The 22500-nt window shown below is 40.3% G+C and overlaps 1 protein-coding gene and 1 non-coding gene across 2 annotated transcripts in view; both read right to left on the reverse strand.

The window, feature by feature from the left end:
- Positions 1 to 309: 309 nt before the first annotated feature.
- Positions 310 to 381, reverse strand: trnag-ucc (transfer RNA glycine (anticodon UCC)). The gene has a single exon. It is a non-coding gene; the product is annotated as a tRNA-Gly (tRNA).
- A 167-nt stretch (positions 382 to 548) lies between these two features.
- The window catches only part of mtpap (mitochondrial poly(A) polymerase), a 65612-nt gene continuing 43660 nt past the window's right edge, over positions 549 to 22500 (reverse strand). The window contains exon 9 of the mRNA XM_061965913.1: positions 549 to 1195. Coding sequence (XP_061821897.1) covers positions 869 to 1195 — 327 coding nt within the window. The 3' untranslated portion in view covers positions 549 to 868. The remainder of the gene's footprint in view (positions 1196 to 22500) is intronic.

Here is a 22500-nt window from a genome sequence, read left to right on the forward strand (position 1 = left end):
ATATATATGTATAATGTGTATATATATTTTTATTTTATTTTTTTCATAAATGGCCAATGAGGGATTTATTTATTTATATATATATATATATAAATATATATATATATATATATATATATATATTTGTATTTTATTTTTTATATTATTACAGGCCAACAAAGACAACCCTTAGGGCTAAAAAAAACAACAAGTACTACCATTCAATGACGAATTACGGCAATTAATTACATTAGTTTGCGTAACAAACGTTTCCAGAAGAAAATGTAATACTGTATTCATCAGTCAAAAAATAAAAAAAAATTCACTAGATGCGATGGCCGGGAATCGAACCCGGGTCAACTGCTTGGAAGGCAGCTATGCTCACCACTATACCACCATCGCACTGATGATCTCACCCTTCAGTATGGTATCTAAACAGTGCATACACAAGGAATAAGTGTGCCATATAGTTAGAAATTGAATTTTATAAACGCTTTTGTTGATTATTGAAATTATTAGCATGTAGCATTCGGCGTAATAATTAACGTTTGCAGTCATTGACAAAAAAACACGATTAAAACGTTTATTTCTAAGGTGATATTGTTGGATGAACCCTGATTTTAATACACATATACATTGCAAAATGTCATATATTTTGACAACATCGGTACAGTAGTATACACATTCTGTACACTTAGTTTGGCTACAGGTTCATACAAGTCTCTGTAGTGCCCTCCAGTGGCCATGTGACGAACCACATGGAAGGTGAATGTTGTCTTGTCTCTGTTAGCGACTTGTCCAAGGTGTACCTCGCCTTCCGCCCCAAAAAGGGACAAGCGGCAGAAAATGGGATGGATGGAAGGCGTTCAAAAATGACAACAAAATGATTTCAGTTCTTTGGCTGGTTTACAGCCTTGAGGGATTCTAGCAAACTCTTAATCCTTTCACTGGCGGGCTCCGCTTTCCTCTTCTTTCGGTTTTTGACCTTGGCAATGCTAGAGGGCAGGAAGAGGGTCGCCAGTCCCCAATGTGCGGATGTGCCGGCCCCTTTGGGTACATGGGTGTCTCTCTGCTGGAGCAGCCAGGAGCTCTCCTGACACAAAGCCACAAATCGTTCCAGTTGGGAGCCGTTGACGTTCTTGCTGACGTTCAGTGCGCTTTCGAAGGGGTTCTGGATGTGGAGCGGGGTCGCCTCCGGCTTGTTCTGCTCCTTGCCCTAAAGACGGGGTTAAGATACGTCGCTGATCAGTCCTTCCACCACAATAAGAAGAAACATACAGGTAAAAGCCAGTAAATTAGAATATTTTGAAAAACTTGATTTATTTCAGTAATTGCACTCAAAAGGTGTAACTTGTACATTATATTTATTCATTGCACACAGACTGATGCATTCAAATGTTTATTTCATTTAATTTTGATGATTTGAAGTGGCAACAAATGAAAATCCAAAATTCCGTGTGTCACAAAATTAGAATATTACTTAAGGCTAATACAAAAAAGGGATTTTTAGAAATGTTGGCCAACTGAAAAGTATGAAAATGAAAAATATGAGCATGTACAATACTCAATACTTGGTTGGAGCTCCTTTTGCCTCAATTACTGCGTTAATGCGGCGTGGCATGGAGTCGATGAGTTTCTGGCACTGCTCAGGTGTTATGAGAGCCCAGGTTGCTCTGATAGTGGCCTTCAACTCTTCTGCGTTTTTGGGTCTGGCATTCTGCATCTTCCTTTTCACAATACCCCACAGATTTTCTATGGGGCTAAGGTCAGGGGAGTTGGCGGGCCGATTTAGAACAGAAATACCATGGTCCGTAAACCAGGCACGGGTAGATTTTGCGCTGTGTGCAGGCGCCAAGTCCTGTTGGAACTTGAAATCTCCATCTCCATAGAGCAGGTCAGCAGCAGGAAGCATGAAGTGCTCTAAAACTTGCTGGTAGACGGCTGCGTTGACCCTGGATCTCAGGAAACAGAGTGGACTGACACCAGCAGATGACATGGCACCCCAAACCATCACCCAACCATGCAAATTTTGCATTTCCTTTGGAAATCGAGGTCCCAGAGTCTGGAGGAAGACAGGAGAGGCACAGGATCCACGTTGCCTGAAGTCTAGTGTAAAGTTTCCACCATCAGTGATGGTTTGGGGTGCCATGTCATCTGCTGGTGTCGGTCCACTCTGTTTCCTGAGATCCAGGGTCAACGCAGCCGTCTACCAGCAAGTTTTAGAGCACTTCATGCTTCCTGCTGCTGACCTGCTCTATGGAGATGGAGATTTCAAGTTCCAACAGGACTTGGCGCCAGCACACAGCGCAAAATCTACCCGTGCCTGGTTTACGGACCATGGTATTTCTGTTCTAAATTGGCCCGCCAACTCCCCTGACCTTAGCCCCATAGAAAATCTGTGGGGTATTGTGAAAAGGAAGATGCAGAATGCCAGACCCAAAAACGCAGAAGAGTTGAAGGCCACTATCAGAGCAACCTGGGCTCTCATAACACCTGAGCAGTGCCAGAAACTCATCGACTCCATGCCACGCCGCATTAACGCAGTAATTGAGGCAAAAGGAGCTCCAACCAAGTATTGAGTATTGTACATGCTCATATTTTTCATTTTCATACTTTTCAGTTGGCCAACATTTCTAAAAATCCCTTTTTTGTATTAGCCTTAAGTAATATTCTAATTTTGGATTTTCATTTGTTGCCACTTCAAATCATCAAAATTAAATGAAATAAACATTTGAATGCATCAGTCTGTGTGCAATGAATAAATATAATGTACAAGTTACACCTTTTGAATGCAATTACTGAAATAAATCAAGTTTTTCAAAATATTCTAATTTACTGGCTTTTACCTGTATTTCAAATGCAGGCAGGCACAACCATTCGCCTGAAAGTTCCGCCATCCTATGAATCCTCGATATGAGGGTTGGAGGGACGTCGGCCCTTTGTCAAAGAGGTGGAGCCGAGCAGAAAATTGTGGCACGGTGAAGCTGATTTGCAGGCGTTACTCCCGGTGAAAGCCTACAGCATACCTGCCAACTTTTGAAATCAGAAAAACCTAGTAGCCAGGGGCCACAGGCCCCGGTAGGTCCAGGACAAAGTCCTGGTGGGGGGTTCAGCTTCGCCCTCCGATGCAAAATGATTATTAGCATTCAGACAGGTTAAAATGTTGCTAAAACCATCACTTTTCTATCAGTCACAGTGACTTTTCAAAACAAAAATATTACAGCAATAATCATATGGGTTGATTGACATGTTTATTCTGTAAGCTAACTTCAATAGTTTGAAATTATTTAATGCCAGTTATCCTGTCAACCTTTCACAAGACTTCAATTTGTTCATTGAAAGTATAAACACTTTTTACAGTAAACAAATGGTAAAACAGTACTAAACAATTCCATTAAAAAAAAAAAATTGGTGTCATTATTAACTTTCTGTCCAAGCTTGTATAATCTACTGCCTTGTTCAATTGTATAAAATATTCTGTGCCTAAAATTCACATTTCTATCACAATGATCATACTGTAAACATGGTAAGCTAACTTCATTAAAATTAATAGTCCTTGTCAATAGCATGGAATTACAATTCAAATGTAGTTTTTTTGGAAGCCTTTCAAAAGAATTCAAAATATAATGAAAATTAATTGAAGCCATCAGACACTTGAAAAGTGGCACATCACATCTCTAATGTCATCATTTGAACTTTTCAACAGAAATAGCACTGCAAAAATATTAAGGACATACTTCTGTATTTTGGTAGTTATGCTGTCAACATTTAACAAGATTTCTTCAACTTGGACTTGAAAGCATAAATAGTATAAACACTTTTAACAGTATGTCGTGCTGTGAAATACAGCCGACAGGATTGCGCACCAAACACGAAGCAAGGCCAAAGCGCATATGCATGGTGCAGGAGAACAAAGGACTTCTTTCATTTAAGGTTTGTGATAAACCATCAAACTCATTCGTTAAAAGGACTCTATAGTAATATAAAGCGAGTTTTTCTGGACATTATCATGCAAGAAAAGTTTATTTTTGGGACCGCGATCACCGCGTAATGATTTTTAAAGGTTGCATTACAAACATGTAACTGTCCCATGTGATCAGCCAGTGCGATTGGAAGTCCATGCTCAATTATTGCCTCCGTAAATAAAACTTCGGCATTTATCACATCCAACGAATCTGTTTGGGCGACGAAAAACGTTGAAAGTTTTCCACTTGTGTCGCTAGCAACGGCATTAGACTTGTGTTTTGTTGTCCCGACGTGGTCTTTTACATGGCTAATTCCTCCGTGTCCGATCGAAAAATCTTGTCTGCACAAGGTGCAATTCGCGTAGTTTTCACCCTTTTTGGAACGGATAATTATTCCCGGATAGGCTTTTGAATATTCTTCACGGAATGACTGCAGTTTTCTTTTCGGTTTAAGACTCGTTTGCGATTTTTCTCCGGCTGATTCCGTGATCGTTCGCTCGTTTGGAAACAATGGGCAACGGGTGCCTCGTGCTTGGCAGAGGTGCTATAAATAGCCTCGCACATGGCATTCGGAATGGCTCGATAGGAAGTTGTTGATTGTCATTGTTGTTACGCGATTTCGTGAATAAAACTTACATTTTTTTTTAATTTTTTTTAATTAATGAAAAACCGTATTTTTTATCACTGCAACCGTAACCCGGAATAGGTTGATGAAAACCGTACTAATTACGGGAAAACCGGAGTAGTTGGCAGGTATGCTACAGGCTCGGGTCATGGCCACCTCGCACCTTTAGAGCCTCTTCAGCTGTGTCCAACTGGATATTAGTGCCGTATATTAGACACTGGTGTCGATCTTTACGCATTAAAACACCAAGTACAAGTAGAAGGTGTGAGCGAGGGTGCAACGGGCGGTCAGATACAGAACTCATTTTTCATATGAACTAGAAAACATTTTTAAAATTAGAGACAACTATGGAGTTCCACAGACAACAGTCAGAGGTGGGTAGTAACGCGCTACATTTACTCCGTTACATCTACTTGAGTAACTTTTGGGATGAATTGTACTTCTAAGAGTAGTTTTAATGCAACATACTTTTACTTTTACTTGAGTATATTTATAGAGAAGAAACGCTACTTTTACTCCGCTACTTTTATCTACATTCAGCTCGCTACTCGCTACTATTTTTTATCGATCTGTTAATGCACGCTTTGTTTGTTTTGGTCTGTCAGACAGACCTTCATAGTGCCTGCGTTTCAACAAATACAGTCACTGGTGACGTTCACTCCGTTCCACCAATCAGATGCAGTCACTGGTGACGTTGGACCAATCAAACAGAGCCAGGCGGTCACATGACCTGACTTAAACAAGTTGAAAAACTTATTGGGGTGTTACCATTTAGTGGTCAATTGTACGGAATATGTACTGTACTGTGCAATCTACTAATAAAAGTTCCAATCAATCAATCAAAAGTGTGAAGGAAAAAAGAGCCTTTTTTATTTCAACCGTACATCCCGTCAAAAGCCTAAAGACTGACTGCACAGTTCCTGTCTTCACAATAAAAGTGCCGCTCCATCGCGCCTGCGCTTTCAAAACAAGAGTCTCCGAAAGCCAGCGCAAACAAGCTAGCAAGCTACGGAGTTTGCCGCCAATGTATTTCTTGTAAAGTGTATAAAAACGAATATGGAAGCTGGACAAACAAGATGCCAAAAACCAACCACTTTCATGTGGTATTAGACAGAAAGGAGGAACTTTTTTCTCCTCCATTTGAAAACGTGGACGCTATCATCACTACTGTCTGATTACAATCAATGCAAGTCATCAGAATCAGGTAATACACCAACTTATATTCTTGTCTTCATGAAAGAAAGGAATCTATATGTGTTAAACATGCATGTATATTCATTAAAACACTATTAACATGTAAACAAAAACGGCAAAATAAATAAATATAAATTATATACTGTATATATATATATATATACATATATATATATATATATATAAATGTGTGTGTGTATATATATATATATATATATATATATATATATATATATATATATATATATATATATATGATATGTGTATGTTACTCATCAGTTACTCAGTACTTGAGTAGTTTTTTCACAACATACTTTTTACTTTTACTCAAGTAAATATTTGGGTGACTACTCCTTACTTTTACTTGAGTAATAAATCTCTAAAGTAACAGTACTCTTACTTGAGTACAATTTCTGGCTACTCTACCCACCTCTGACAACAGTTGTATGCCCACTTTCTACCACTTAGGGGCGATGGACGGCTGAGTAGCGCTTATACAGCAGCAGCCGGCCTCCGTAGCTCCCACTCCCTCCCGTCTGTTGCAAGTTCTGTTGATTCTATGTAACATGTTTATGTGTGCTATGGCTATGACATACTTGCCAACCCTCCCGGATTTTGCGGGAGACTCCCGAAATTCAGCGCCTCTCCCGAAAACCATCCATCCATCCATCTTCTTCCGCTTATCCGAGGTCGGGTCGCGGGGGCAGCAGCTTAAGCAGGGAAGCCCGGACTTCCCTCTCCCCAGCCACTTCGTCCAGCTCCTCCCGGGGGATCCCGAGGCGTTCCCAGGCCAGCCGGGAGAGATAGTCTTCCCAGCATGTCCTGGGTCTTCCCCGTGGCCTCCTATCGGTCGGACGTGCCCGAAACACCTTCCTAGGGAGGCGTTCGGGTGGCATCCTGACCAGATGCCCGAACCACCTCATCTGGCTCCTCTCCATGTGGAGGAGCAGCGGCTTTACTTTGAGCTCCCCCCGAATGACAGAGCTTCTCACCCTATCTCTAAGGGAGAGCCCCGCCACTCGGCGGAGGAAACTCATTTCGGCCGCTTGTACCCGTGATCTTGTCCTTTCGGTCATGACCCAAAGCTCATGACCATAGGTGAGGATGGGAACGTAGATCGACCGGTAAATCGAGAGCTTTGCCTTCCGGCTCAGCTCCTTCTTCACCACAACGGATCGATACAGCGTCCGCATTACTGAAGACGCCGCACCGATCCGCCTGTCGATCTCACGATCCACTCTTCCCCCACTCGTGAACAAGACTCCGAGGTACTTGAACTCCTCCACTTGGGGCAAGATCTCCTCCCCAACCCGGAGATGGCACTCCACCCTTTTCCGGGCGAGAACCATGGACTCGGACTTGAAGGTGCTGATTCCCATCCCAGTCGCTTCACACTCGGCTGCGAACCGATCCAGTGAGAACTGAAGATCTTGGCCGGAGGAAGCCATCAGGACCACATCATCTGCAAATAGCAGAGACCTAATCCTGCAGCCACCAAACCAGATCCCCTCAACGCCCTGACTGCGCCTAGAAATTCTGTCCATAAAGGTTATGAACAGAATCGGTGACAAAACCTCCCGGGACAAATTTTCTCCCGAAAATCTCCCGAAATTCAGGCGGAGCTGGAGGCCACGCCCCCTCCAGCTCCATGCGGACCTGAGTGACGTGTTGACAGCCTGTTCTCACGTCCGCTTGACCACCATATAAACAGCTAATGGTCGAGGGCGAGTTCTTGGTTTCTTATGTGGGTTTATTGTTAGGCAGTTTCATTAACGTCCTCCCAGCGCGGTAACAACACAGTCAAGTTTTCGTCCCCCGTAAAGCAGTTTGTCTGCCGTAAACAGAAATGTTGTGACACTTTTAAACAGGACAACACTGCCATCTACTGTACATGCATATGTGACCCACCCATAATGTGTCACATTTTTGTGTTGATTTATTTATTTTATTTTGTGGTTTGAATTCGTTTTTGGAGCTGTCATTGCACATTTATCAGTATTCACATTGGTCATTTGGGGGCAGTAGGGCGTTTCTTCCCAATTGAATGCTATCACCTGCAGACCGGAAGTGTCTTGTCATTCTGATGAGCGCGACCAGTCTGTGAACAATTGAAACGTCCTGTGTGCTTTTTCCTCCTGTATAACAGGTTAGTTTTGGTGAATCAACTCACTGAATAATATCCATATGATCTTTATAAGTTTAAGTACACATTCTGGTGGTGGAGCCTAACTCTAAAGTGTTTGTGAGTTGTAGTTTGTATTTGTGAATGAATCCAGTGCACAGCTGCAGTAATCAATACAAAAAGGCGACGGGAGTGCGCAATGTTTATATAGGAACTTCTGATCCTAATTCAGACTCCCAAATTAGAGCTCCCGTTTTCTTATTGATTTTATAATGTATATTTGTATAATGTGTGTGTTCTGAAATAGTGACAGAGAATAGAACAAGGATGGACAATTCAACCCTTAACTCAACAATGAGTAGATGAGTGTTATGTGTGTGTATGTGTAAATAAATGAACACTGAAATTCAAGTATTTCTTTTATTTATATATATATATATATATATATATATATATATATACCGTATTTTCCGCACTATAAGGCGCACCTAAAAACCACAAATTTTCTCAAAAGCTGACAGTGCGCCTTATAACCTGGTGCGCTTTATATATGGATTAATATTACGATTCATTTTCATAAAGTTTCGATCTCGCAACTACGGTAAACAGCCGCCATCTTTTTTCCCGGTAGAACAGGAAGCGCTTCTTCTTCAACGCAAGCAACCGCCAAGGTAAGCACCCGCCCCCATAGAACAGGAAGCGCTTCTTCTTCTACTGTAAGCAACCACCCGCCCGCGTAGAAGAAGAAAAAGCGCGCGGATATTACCGTACCGGTACGTTTCATTTCCTTTGTGTGTTTACATCTGTAAAGACCACAAAATGGCTCCTACTAAGCGTCAGGGATCCGGTTCATGAAAAGACGCAATCTCTCCATCCGCACACGGATTACTATTTCACAGCAACTGATATTCCTGTGAACCGCACTGTGGATACAACGGGAGCACGTACGGTGAATATTCGCACCACAGGGAATGAGAAGTCATCCTTCACTGTGGTTCTAGCTTGCCATGCTAATGGCCAGAAACTTCCACCCATGGTGATATTCAAAAGGAAGACCTTGCCAAAAGAGACCTTTCCAGCCGGCGTCATCATAAAAGCTAACTCGAAGGGATGGATGAAGAAAAGATGAGCGAGTGGTTAAGGTAAGTTTAAGTTTACGCGAAGAGGCCGGGTGGCTTTTTTCACGCAGCTCTGTCCATGTTGATATACGACTCCATGCGCGCCCACATCACGCTGGTTTTAATATATTATTAAAGTTTGACTGACCTATTTGACTGTTTTTTTGACATTCCTTTAGCGCAGTTAGATGCGGCTTACAACACGGGGCGGCTTATAGGTGGACGAAGTTTTGAAATATGCCGTTCATTGAAGGCGCGGCTTATAACCCAGGGCGCCTTATGGTGCGGAAAATACGGTATATATATATATGTAATAAAAAAAATATATAGCTAGAATTCACTGAAAGTGAAGTATTTCTTATATATATATATGTTAACCACGCCCCCCGCCCCACCCCCCACCTCCCGAAATCGGAGGTCTCAAGGTTGGCAAGTATGGGCTATGAGGTTTTTTATTTGGCCTCAGTCTGGACTTCCTCCCAGGAGTCCAGCCTTTGACTGAATATTTTTTTTTACTCTCCCACCCCCTCCCCAGCGTTTACCGGTTTCTCACCTTTTCAGCGATCCGGTTCTGTCTCCCTGTAATGTTTGTCTGATCTTGAATGGGACTGTGCTGAAAATCTCAATTTCCCCGCGGGGATTAATAAAGTACTTTCTGATTCTGATTCGCTCAATTCCACTGACATGTTTTCCTACATACAGGACTTAAAATTAGCTTGTCACTTCACTTGGTTACAATTTGTTGAATGTTCTCCTCCAACAACCAATGACTGATGTGTTTTAGAGCCGGGCAATATGGGAAAAATAATGTTATTTTTTTTTATATATCAATTGATGTCGACATGTATCACAATATAACTGAAATCACTATTTTTCTAGTGTTTAAACGTTACAAATAAGTAAATGTGAAGACAATAAACCAGTGGTGTCAAACGTACGGCCAGTACGTCAGTATAAAAAGGAGCTGAAATTTCTTTCAATGAAACTGCTGTTCTAAATGTGTCCACTGGGTGTCGCAATAGCAATACCAGTGTAACCCACAGCTTTTTGATTGATTGATTGAAACTTTTTTTAGTAGATTACACAGTACAGTACATATTCCGTACAAATGACCACTAAATGGTAACACCCCAATAAGTTGTTTTTTTTATTGTAAATTATCCACTCAACGGATAAAATAACAAAACGGTAAGATTCAAAGACTTACGTCAACATGAGCATCACCTTTTAAGTTAGAATTCCTGTGCAGCGCTCGCAATTGGTAGAATGCACGATGCGCACCCTGGACTTCGCCTCTATTTCGCCCATAAAACCCAATAATTAACCATTCAAAAAGCACCAATCATACTCGATTTACATTTTTACATTCAGAGGTGACAGAGCTTTCGCCATTGCTGCTCCCAAGCTCTGGAACGACCTACCTCTGAGTGTTAGACAAGCCTCCTCTCTTCCTGTTTTTAAATCTCTCTTAAAAACATACTTTTATTCCATGGCTTTTAACACTGAGTGATATCCATCCTGCAATGGCGCCCCATAATACACCTGCTGTGAACCTGTTTTTATGTTTTTATTTATTCTATTTTTATTTATTTATTTTTTTATCGTGTTCTGTTGTTTGCTCGGTACTCGTTTTATCTTTTAATCTGTCCATTGTACAGCACGTTGGCTACCCCTGTGGTAAATTTTAAATGTGCTTTATGAATAAAGTTGATTTGATTTGATTTGATTTGTGACTTGAATATTAAAGGCCTACTGAAACCCACTACTACCGACCACGCAGTCTGATAGTTTATATATCAATGATAAAATCTTAACATTGCAACACATGCCAATACGGCCGGGTTAGCTTACTAAAGTGCAATTTTAAATTTCGCGCGAAATATCCTGCTGAAAACGTCTCGGTGTGATGACGTCAGCGCGTGACGTCACGGATTTGGGACAGCATGGTTGCCAGCTATTAAGTCGTCGGTTTTCATCGCAAAATTCCACAGTATTCTGGACATCTGTGTTGGTGAATCTTTTGCAATTTGTTCAATGAACAATGGAGACAGCGAAGAAGAAAGCTGTAGGTGGGAAGCGGTGTATTGCGGCCGACTGCAGCAACACAAACACGGCCCGTGTTTCATTGTTTACATTCCCGGAAGATGACAGTCAAGCTTTACCATTGGCCTGTGGAGAACTGAGACTCTTACCAGGAGGACTGAGTTGGATGCGCAGACGCGGTACCGTGAGTACGCTTCCAAACATTTGATCGCTTGCCCGTACGTGCGTGCCGCTATGTGCATGTCACGTACGTAACTTTGGGGACTTTGGGGAAATATATGTGCTGTATGAACTTTGGGGAGGTGAACGGTACTTTGGGCTGTGGGATTGAGTGTGTTGTGCAGGTGTTTGAGTTGTATTGGCGGGTCATATGGACGAAAGAAGAAGAAAGCTGTAGGTGGGAAGCGGTGTATTGCGGCCGACTGCAGCAACACAAACACGGCCGGTGTTTCATTGTTTACATTCCCGGAAGATGACAGTCAAGCTTTACCATTGGCCTGTGGAGAACTGGGACAACAGAGACTCTTACCAGGAGGACTTTGAGTTGGATGCGCAGACGCGGTACCGTGAGTACGCATGCAGCTGCGGCTTCCAAACATTTGATCGCTTGCCCGTACGTGCATGCCGCTATGTGCATGTCACGTACGTAACTTTGGGGACTTTGGGGAAATATATGTGCTGTATGAACTTTGGGGAGGTGAACGGTACTTTGGGCTGTGGGATTTTGGAATGGGTTGCCATCTCACATTAATCTCTCACAAAGTAACTTGTCATTCAAGACAGCTTTGAAGATACACCTATTGCAGCTGCCCACATGACGAGAATTTTTAATACTGGTTTTAACTAGCTTTTTATCTTATGTTGTATTTTTCCATTGTATAATGTCTGTTATTGCATGTATTCTTTGCATTTTTATTTTGTATGCTCCTATATGGACCCCAGGAAGACTAGCAGTCGCCTTGGCGTCAGCTAATGCGGATCCATTCAATAAACAATAAACAAACAATTGAGTGTGTTGTGCAGGTGTTTGAGTTGTATTGGCGGGTTATATGGACGGGAGGGGGGAGGTGTTTGTTATGCGGGATTAATTTGTGGCATATTAAATATAAGCCTGGTTGTGTTGTGGCTAATAGAGTATATATATGTCTTGTGTTTATTTACTGTTTTAGTCATTCCCAGCTAAATATCAGGTCACACTCGCCTCTCACAGCATCTTCCCTATCTGAATCGCTCCCACTGCCCTCTAGTCCTTCACTCTCACTTTCCTCATCCACGAATCTTTCATCCTCGCTCAAATTAATGGGGAAATCGTCGCTTTCTCGGTCCGAATCGCTCTCGCTGCTGGTGGCCATGATTGTAAACAATGTGCAGATGTGAGGAGCTCCACAACCTGTGACGTCACGCTACTCGTCTGCTACTTCCGGTACAGGCAAGGCTTTTTTATCAGCGACCAAAAGTTGTGAACTTTATCGTCGATGTTCTCTACTAAATCCTTTCAGCAAAAACATGGCAATATCGCGAAATGATCAAGTATGACACATAAAATGGACCTGCTATCCCCGTTTAAATAAGAAAATCACATTTCAGTAGGCCTTTAACACGCATTAGTGACGTTGTTATTATAAGCGCTAACACGGACCAACTATTGTGTTTTTATGTTGCACGATTGAACCAAGAAAAATTCCTAGTTTGTGAACGCGTTCGCAAACAATGGCAATAAAACTATTCTGATTCTGATTCTTTTGCTGTGATCACAACCATGTGTCCCTATGTTCACATCATCGAGTGGTCTGCTGCTTCCTCGCTTCCTTTCTCCCTTTAAATGTATTTTAGATCATAAATCATGCCTCTCACCAGTGACGTGCAGTCACTAGAGGCAGGTGAGGCGGGGCCTCACCTGCCACCATGGAAAGAAAAAAAATGTAAAAACTTTTTTTTTAAATTAAATTGTTATATGTATCCAGTGATTATACTATAAAGTTATTTTCCATTTAACTTCACCCGTTTTAGATTATTTCTATTTAAAATCGCTGAATTTTCACATTTGCCGTTCACATACTGAGAAGAGACGGTGCGGTGAACAGCAGCCAGTCGAGGCACGTCACTCAGTGCCTCAACATGGACGGACTCGGCTAACTGCTGGCCTGCTGTGCAGTGAGACCGTATTGCTATATGAATTATATTATACATTTCCATAGTTTAGTTAGCTGAGGTATATAATGTACAGTGTATTTTGTCAACAACTGTATGTGTGTAACGTATTTCTTGTGCTGAGCGATCATAAAACGGCTGCAAAAGACGCACTGTGTTAGGCTTCAGTAGCCCCGCCTCCTGCACCCCCGCCGTAGAATGCACGGCAACCCCTGACGGGAGTGTTATATCAACTAAAGCCCACACTTAAACTTTCCACGTGCAAGATTGAATCTATTTAAAAAAGTTATTTCATAAGAAGCCAAAAAGTGCAAAAACAATAATGTTCGTGTTGGAGGAGTTGTGAATGACTGGGTCACAACATTAGGTACACCTGCAGACTGCAGGTGTATCTAATTCACAACTCCTCCAACACGAACATTATTGTTTTTGCACTTTTTGGCTTCTTATTAAATAACTTTTGTAACCTATTTTTATAGGCTTTCCTCTTTGTGATGTTAAGTTCCTGTTATGCGCTGTTATACAGTACATGCCTTGAGCTCTTATTTTGAAGGCGCTAAGAGCGGAAGTGACGACACTTTGTAGTGGAGCGGAAGTTTTTGAAAGAAGGTAAACAAAGTGGTCCTCGTGTAAACTGGAGCCTCCGTGTTTGTTATTTTGTAGTTTCATACAGTTTAGGCGACATTTATAAACCCTCGGTTACACTTTTTTAAATAGATTCAATCTTGTACGTGGAAAGTTGAAGTGAGGGCTTTAGTTGATATAACACTCCCGTCAGGGATTGCATTAATCCAGTACAATAGCGGCCCATGGATTTATTTTATAAGTAAAGGTAAGACCATAATAACGTTTTTTTTTATTAAATGTGCTTTTTTATGTGCTACAGTTTGTATGTGTAAAGTTAAAGTTAAGTTAAAGTAGCAATGATTGTCACACACACACTAGGTGTAATGAAATTTGTCCTCTGCATTTGACCCATCCCCTTGATCACCCCCTGGGAGGTGAGGGGAGCAGTGGGCAGCAGCGGCGCCGCGCCTGGGAATAATTTTTGGTGATTTATTAACCCCCAATTCCAAGCCTTGATGCGGAGTGCCAAGCAGGGAAGAATGCTGGTATGAGCTTTTAAACATAACCCGTTAACTGCTGCCAATCAAATGGTGAATAAGATACTCTTTAGGGTTCATATGTTTGTAAATCTGACTGTGATGAAGTCAGTGCCTCACCAGCCATCAACCTCACCGCACGTCACTGCCTCTCACCTGGACAGAAGAAGTCTGAATAGGTATTCCGACAAGTTGGTACACTTTGACAGCCTTTTAGGACCCGGAAAATGGCCAGAACGACACGAAAAGACGCTTATTTTGCCATATTTGTCGTTATTTTTTCATCACTGACCCTACTGTGCTACTATTTGTATTGTTTTTGTGCTGCATGCACATTGTCTGCAACTCTGTCTAGTTCAGCTTTTGCATTTAACGACACTCCAAAAGAGACGGCGGCGGTCTTAGTGTAACCCTGTCGGCAAGACGGGGACGATACATCACTGGCAGTAAAAACACAAGCCTCCTTGGTAGAGGTAAATAAAGCTTTGTGGCTTAATGGGAGTTCCTAAATCTGATCTCAGCTCAAGGGCATCGGCCATCACGGGGCCAGTATCAATCAGGCAGGACAAGGGCAGCTGTCATCTGCCTTACTATCAACAGATAGAGCCTAGATGGAGTCTGAACGGGGCGAATCGGACGGAAGGCTGTTGAGGGGGCTAAACACAAAAAAGCTCAACTGAGACTATACTTTGACGAGGAATGTATTATATTTCTATATAAAGTGGTAATCTATCTTTTTAGCTTTGTTATTTTAATCCATAACAATTAAGAGGTACATAACTATCCTCAAACTGTGGCCAGGTGTGTTTATTTACTCAACTGTTGACACTACCAGGCGTTTATTAGGGTTAAGGCAATTATTATTTATTCCATATATGCATCATAATAATTTATTTAAGATTTCATCCATTTCTGTAGACGTGTGTATTAAATTATGTATTATAATAAATATAATAGAGTGGAACATCGATTGTACTAACTTTCCGATTTACAAACCACAGACCAAATAAAAATACGGTTTGGTGTGCGAACGTTTCATCCACTCATTGTGTTCCTGCAGTGCAGCCATTTTGTGCCCGGCAGCACATCCATTGATTGATTTAGTCAGCACAGCAGTGCTGTTGTAAAATGTGCCAAGGGCTACTTTGTGTACTTTGTGAGTGTTTTTAAAACTGCGCCTGGTTTTGCTAGCTCAATATGAGTCCAAATACAACAATGGACAAATGACGTGTAATTTGAAATATTTGGGAAGTATCCACATTATCCTTCCCCTCCCATTTTCTTCTGTTGAACGCGAAGAAGATTACCCAACTATTTTTTTTAAATTCCTAATCATTACAGCGACTTTCGGAAGTTTTGTCATTTTAATATGTGAGTGCACCACATTGATAGTGACAGTGCGTGGGGGTGTGTGTGTGTGTGTGTCGGCAGGGCGGCTGTAAAATGAAATCAGTTCAGCTAGTTGTTGTTTTGGCTTTGTTATTACGTAAATAGAAAGTTGATCCATCACCTCCTTGTTATGTTTGACATACAGTACTGTATAGCGTTTTGTATTGTGTTCAAAGTGTACAAACCTTCACTAAAACATGGACTTTTGTCGAGGATAGAAGCCATGATTCATGTGTACATGGACAAGATTTAATCTGATCATCATTCGGATTAGACTGATTATGACGTACATTTTCAATGCATCACACCTTAAATCCAAATACTTTACTTTGACACGGAAAGGTGTGTTATTATTTGTGCTATGGAGTTTGCTCACTGCAGGTGATGAAGAAGCAGTGACTTCCACTTTCAACAAACAAGGTTTTGTGCATTTCTGCTTGTCCAACATTATCACTGTGTTTATAATGTTTTCCTTCCGTTCACTACTTTTGTTTTACCTCTCTTTTTGAAATGGAGCTGTTGTGCTTTTTATGTTGCGATTATGTACGGCAGGGGTGCTCACACTTTTTCTGCAGGCGAGCTACTTTTCAATTGATCAAGTCGTGGGGATCTACCTCATTCATATATATAATTCATATTTACTTATTTATGAAATATATGTTTTTGTTAATAAGTTAAAGGTGTTTAATGATAATGCAAGCATTTTTAACACATATAGTTAATATTGTTAATAAATTAAAGGTGTTTAATGATAATGCAATCATGTTTAACACATAGTTAATATTAATAAATTAAAGGTGTTTAATGATAATACAAGAATGTTTAATACATATAGTTAATATTGTTAATAAATTAAAGGTGTTTAATGATAATACAAGAATGTTTAATACATATAGTTAATATTGTTAATAAATTAAAGGTGTTTAATGATAATACAAGTATGTTTAATACATATAGTTAATATTGTTAACAAGTTAAAGGTGTTTAAAGATAATGCAAGCATGTTTAATACATATAGTTAATATTGTTAACAAGTTAAAGGTGTTTAAAGATAATGCAAGCATGTTTAATACATATAGTTAATATTGTTAACAAGTTAAAGGTGTTTAATGATAATACAAGCATGTTTAATACATATAGTTAATATTATTAATAAGTTAAAGGTGTTTAAAGATAATACAAGCACGTTTAACACATATAGTTAATATTGTTAACAAGTTAAAGGTGTTTAATGATAATACTAGCATGTTTAACACATATAGTTAATATTGTTAATAAGTTAAAGATGTTTAAAGATAATGCAAGCATGTTTAACACATATAGTTAATATTGTTAACAAGTTATGGTGTTTAAAGATAATACAGGCATGTTTAACACATATAGTTAATATTATTAATAAGTTAAAGGTGTTTAAAGATAATACAAGCACGTTTAACACATATAGTTAATATTGTTAACAAGTTAAAGGTGTTTAATGATAATACTAGCATGTTTAACACATATAGTTAATATTGTTAACAAGTTAAAGGTGTTTAATGATAATACTAGCATGTTTAAACACATATAGTTAATATTGTTGATAAGTTAAAGGTGTTTAAAGATAATGCAAGCATGTTTAACACATATAGTTAATATTGTTAATAAGTTAAAAGTGTTTAAAGATAATACAGGCATGTTTAACACATATAGATTCCTTTCTTTCATGAAGACAAGAATATAAGTTGGTGTATTACCTGATTCTGATGACTTGCATTGATTGGAATCAGACAGTGGTGCTAAAAACGTCCGCATTTTCGAATGGAGGAGAAAAAAGTCCTCCTTTCTGTCCAATACCACATGAAAGTGGTTGGTTTTTGGCATCTTATTTGTCCAGCTTCCGTACTCCTTTGTATACACTTTACAAGAAATACATTGTCGGCAAACTCCGTAGCTTGCTAGCTTGTGCACGCCAGCTTTCTGAGACTCGTTTTGTTAGCGCAACTGTGCAACTGTGCAGTCGGCCTTTGGAGTTTTGACGACAGGTACGGCGCCAGAGTCTGTTGAAATAAAGTGTTTCTCGCCTTCCAGTCGCTAATTTTAATGAGCTGGCAGCAGCCAGCGTCTTCTCAGAAGACCCTCGGGTGCCGTGAATGTCAATCAAGTGACGAAAGTGACGTCATAGTGAAGATTTATGATCGCTCATTTTTAGGACTATTTTTTTTAATGCCTGGCTGGTGATCGACTGACACACGCGCCGCGATCGACCGGTAGCTCGCGATCGACGTAATGAGCACCCCTGATGTACGGGTTGCGGCACGTCTTCATGTTACGACGTTCCGTGTATATGTTAGAGGCTGAGCAGTTAGCACTTGGAGTAGCTGTAATGTCGTGAATAAAACAGCTTGTTGAGATGACAACTGGATCCCTTCTTTTATTGTTACATCGTCACGCCGTGCTTTTGTTTTTGCTAGTCTCGTTTTAAAGCAACAAACTCAACAGTATGTAACGCTACGTCTGTACATGTCGAATGGGGGGGTGACAGCAGCAAGACAATCGCTTCATTCAGAGAGTTTGAAATTTAATCCCACCTCCACCACCAAAGTAGTAAGGATCATTCTAAATCGAATTTTGGAAGATATGTTTTCACATGCTACAATCCGAATGGCTTTCAGCTTAAACCATCAGTCTCGGACGGAATGAAATTTTGATCCCAACATGTGTGATCGGGTCATTATATTCTACAAACCCCGTTTCCATATGAGTTGGGAAATTGTGTTAGATGTAAATATAAACGGAATACGATGATTTGCAAATCCTTTTCAACCCATATTCAGTTGAATATGCTACAAAGACAACATATTTGATGTTCAAACTCATAAACTTTATTTTTTTTTGCAAATAATCATTAACTTTAGAATTTGATGCCAGCAACACGTGACAAAGAAGTTGGGAAAGGTGGCAATAAATACTGATAAAGTTGAGGAATGCTCATCAAAGACTTATTTGGAACATCCCACAGGTGAACAGGCTAATTGGGAACAGGTGGGTGCCATGATTGGGTATAAAAGTAGATTCCATGAAATGCTCAGTCATTCACAAACAAGGATGGGGCGAGGGTCACCACTTTGTCAACAAATGCGTGAGCAAATTGTTGAACGGTTTAAGAAAAACCTTTCTCAACCAGCTATTGCAAGGAATTCAGGGATTTCACCATCTACGGTCCGTAATATCATCAAAGGGTTCAGAGAATCTGGAGAAATCACTGCACGTAAGCAGCTAAGCCCGTGACCTTCCATCCCTCAGGCTGTACTGCATCAACAAGCGACATCAGTGTGTAAAGGATATCACCACAAGGGCTCAGGAACACTTCAGAAAAACCACTGTCGGTAACTACAGTTGGTCGCTACATCTGTAAGTGCAAGTTAAAACTCTCCTATGCAAGGCGAAAACCGTTTATCAACAACACCCAGAAACGCCGTCGGCTTCGCTGGGCCTGAGCTCATCTAAGATGGACTGATACAAAGTGGAAAAGTGTTCTGTGGTCTGACGAGTCCACATTTCAAATTGTTTTTGGAAACTGTGGACGTCGTGTCCTCCGGACCAAAGAGGAAAAGAACCATCCGGATTGTTATAGGCGCAAAGTTGAAAAGCCAGCATGTGTGATGGTATGGGGGTGCATTAGTGCCCAAGACATGGGTAACTTACACATCTGTGAAGGCGCCATTAATGCTGAAAGGTACATACAGGTTTTGGAGCAACATATGTTGCCATCCAAGCAACGTTACCATGGACGCCCCTGCTTATTTCAGCCAGACAATGCCAAGCCACGTGTTATAGCAACGTGGCTTCATAGTAAAAGAGTGCGGGTACTAGACTGGCCTGCCTGTAGTCCAGACCTGTCTCCCATTGAAAATGTGTGGTGCATTATGAAGCCTAAAATAGCACAACAGAGACCCCCGGACTGTTGAACAACTTAAGCTGTACATCAAGCAAGAATGGGAAAGAATTCCACCTGAGAAGCTTCAAAAATGTGTCTCCTCAGTTCCCAAACGTTTACTGAGTGTTGTTAAAAGGAAAGGCCATGTAACACAGTGGTGAACATGCCCTTTCCCAACTACTTTGGCACGTGTTGCAGCCATGAAATTCTAAGTTAGTTATTATTTGCAAAAAAAAATAAAGTTTATGAGTTTGAACATCAAATATGTTGTCTTTGTAGTGCATTCAATTGAATATGGGTTGAAAAGGATTTGCAAATCATTGTATTCCGTTTATATTTACATCTAACACAATTTCCCAACTCATATGGAAACGGTTAGGATTTAAATCCCATTAAATGTGTCCATGTGCACATATCTATTGTTTATGGGGAAGTTTGCTTCAATATACAAACTTTTCAATTTGCGAACCCTGTTTAAAGTACCAATTAAGTTTGTAAATCGAGGTTCCACTGTACATATTGTTAAAATAACACTTTATATTCAACTTCTTGCTACTTACCGTATTTTTCGGACTATAAGGCGCACTTAAAATCCTCTAATTTTTTCAAAATTCGACAGTGCGCCTTATAACCCGGTGCGCCTAATGTACGGAATCATTTTGATTGTGCGTACCAACCTCGACGCTATTTTATTTGGTACTTGGTGAAATGATAAGTGTGACCAGTAGATGGCAGTCACACATAAGAGATACGTGTAGACTAAGGCTGAAACGACGCGTCGACGTAGTCGACGTCATCGGTTACGTAAATACGTCGACGCCGTTTTTGTGCGTCGGCGCGTCGCATATTTACGTCACACTACTTTACTGTCATGGCGGAGCGCAAAGCAGACGATGCGAGCGAGGGGAAAAAAGCACGCCAAAAGTCGTCAAAAGTGTGGGAGTATTTCAATAAACGGCCTAATAATGTTGTTGTATGCACACTGTGTCGAGCGGAAATGGCCTATCATAGCAGCACAACGGCTATGAACGAACATTTGAAAAGAAAACCCTTGACAGCGTTCTTGCCATCACCATCAACAAGTCAATCGTCCGCGTGCGTATACGTTGTCATTATTACACAAAAACATGAATGTGTCATTTGTATCTGCGTTGTAAATTCATAAACTAAAGCACCGTTTCGCTCTGAGGCGCGTTTGGCGTGCCTGTTCAGTGTTTACAAAGACGCGCTCCTCTTTAACGCTGTGGAGAGGCGGCGGCGGCGAGCGAGCGGCGAGGCGGGGCGCGCCGGGAGCGACGCCGCAATCGTGCCCAGGTGCGCGATCCGCGCAGTTGGAAGAGAAAAGACTGTGTAAAATTAAAAGATTGTAAACCTGGCAAAGCCGTCTGGCGTTCAGTCTGTCGGTCCTGAAAGAACCCCACGGCCCAAGACGTGTCACAAACGCTAACGTTAATTAGTTGTGCAAATACCTTTTACAACATTAACAGTTACATATACTATGTACAAACGAACAATTAACTTTCACTTTAATCATACTATCATTGTTGTGTTATTAAGCAAAATAAGCAATACTTTTACTTTTGTTGAAATGTTTACACTGTACACTTTTTTGTATTGGATGTTTAGCTTTATTTTTGCACATTTTAGCAAATAAGCAATACTTTTACTTTTGTTGAAATGTTTACACTTGTTACAGAATATTTCCGTTTTGCACTTTTTTGTATTAGATGTTTATCTTTATTTTTGCACATTTTAAAGCAAAATAAGCAATACTTTTACTTTTGAAATGCTTATACTATTCCAGAATATTAAGATTGCACTGGATGTTTACTTTTATATTTGCACATTAAAAAGCAAATAAGCTACTTTTAATTTTGTTAAATGTTAAAAGTTTTAAATGTTTACATTGTTACAGAATATTTTGTCATGTTGTTGTCAATGTTGACTGACTAGTGGGCATACTTTTTTTTTTGTAAATAAAAGCCATGCCTTTTGAAAAAACTGGCCTACATTTATTTTTTCCTCTTCATTTTAAATTAAAAAAAAAAAAATCGGAAAAATAATCTATAGATTAATCGAAAAAATAATCTATAGATTAACCGATTAATCGAAAAAAATAATCTATAGATTAATCGATAGAAAAATAATCGTTAGCTGCAGCCCTAGTGTAGACTGCAATATGACTCAAGTAAACAACACCAAAATGTTAAGTGTTCCTTTGAAAATATAGAACATTACACATGGTTCTCAAAAATCGATCAAAATGTTTTAGTAGGACTTTGGTAAGCTACGAAGCCGCACCGCTTGATGGGATTGTACTGTGCTTCAACATAGGAGTATTATTATGGTGTGTGTATAAGGTAAGACATATTATCTGGCGTTTTGTTTCGCAATATTATGCAAAAGCAACTTTTCTTACCTTCTGGTACCTGCTGATCTGTATTTGAGATCTGCATAAGTCCTGAAAGTTTGCGCGAATCCGCCTTTGTAGTCATGTGACATGCATCCTCTGCTGTAGCCATTTCTAATATAAAGTAGTGTAAAGTTCTTACTTATATCTGTCAGTAAACTCGCCATGAAAGCGTTAAAACATACCGGTGTAGTGAGTTGACATTATTCACCCAAGGAACTTTAGTTATTAGAGAGTTCCGGTCGGACGGTTTTTCACGGGACACATTTCCGGGCGTTGTTATTGTTACCGGATGAGGAGATGCTGCTCCGTTATTGATTGAAGTCTTTGTAGTCCGTGTCGACACCGTAGTCGATAAGCTTCTTCTTTTTCTCTATCTTCTTGTTATGTGACATTCATCCTCCGCTGTTGCCATTTCTAATATAAAGTAGTGTAAAGTTCTTACTTATATCTGTCAGTAAACTCGCCATGAAAGCACTAAAACA

This window comes from Nerophis lumbriciformis, linkage group LG07 (assembly GCF_033978685.3).
Source record: "Nerophis lumbriciformis linkage group LG07, RoL_Nlum_v2.1, whole genome shotgun sequence".
NCBI lineage: Eukaryota > Metazoa > Chordata > Actinopteri > Syngnathiformes > Syngnathidae > Nerophis > Nerophis lumbriciformis.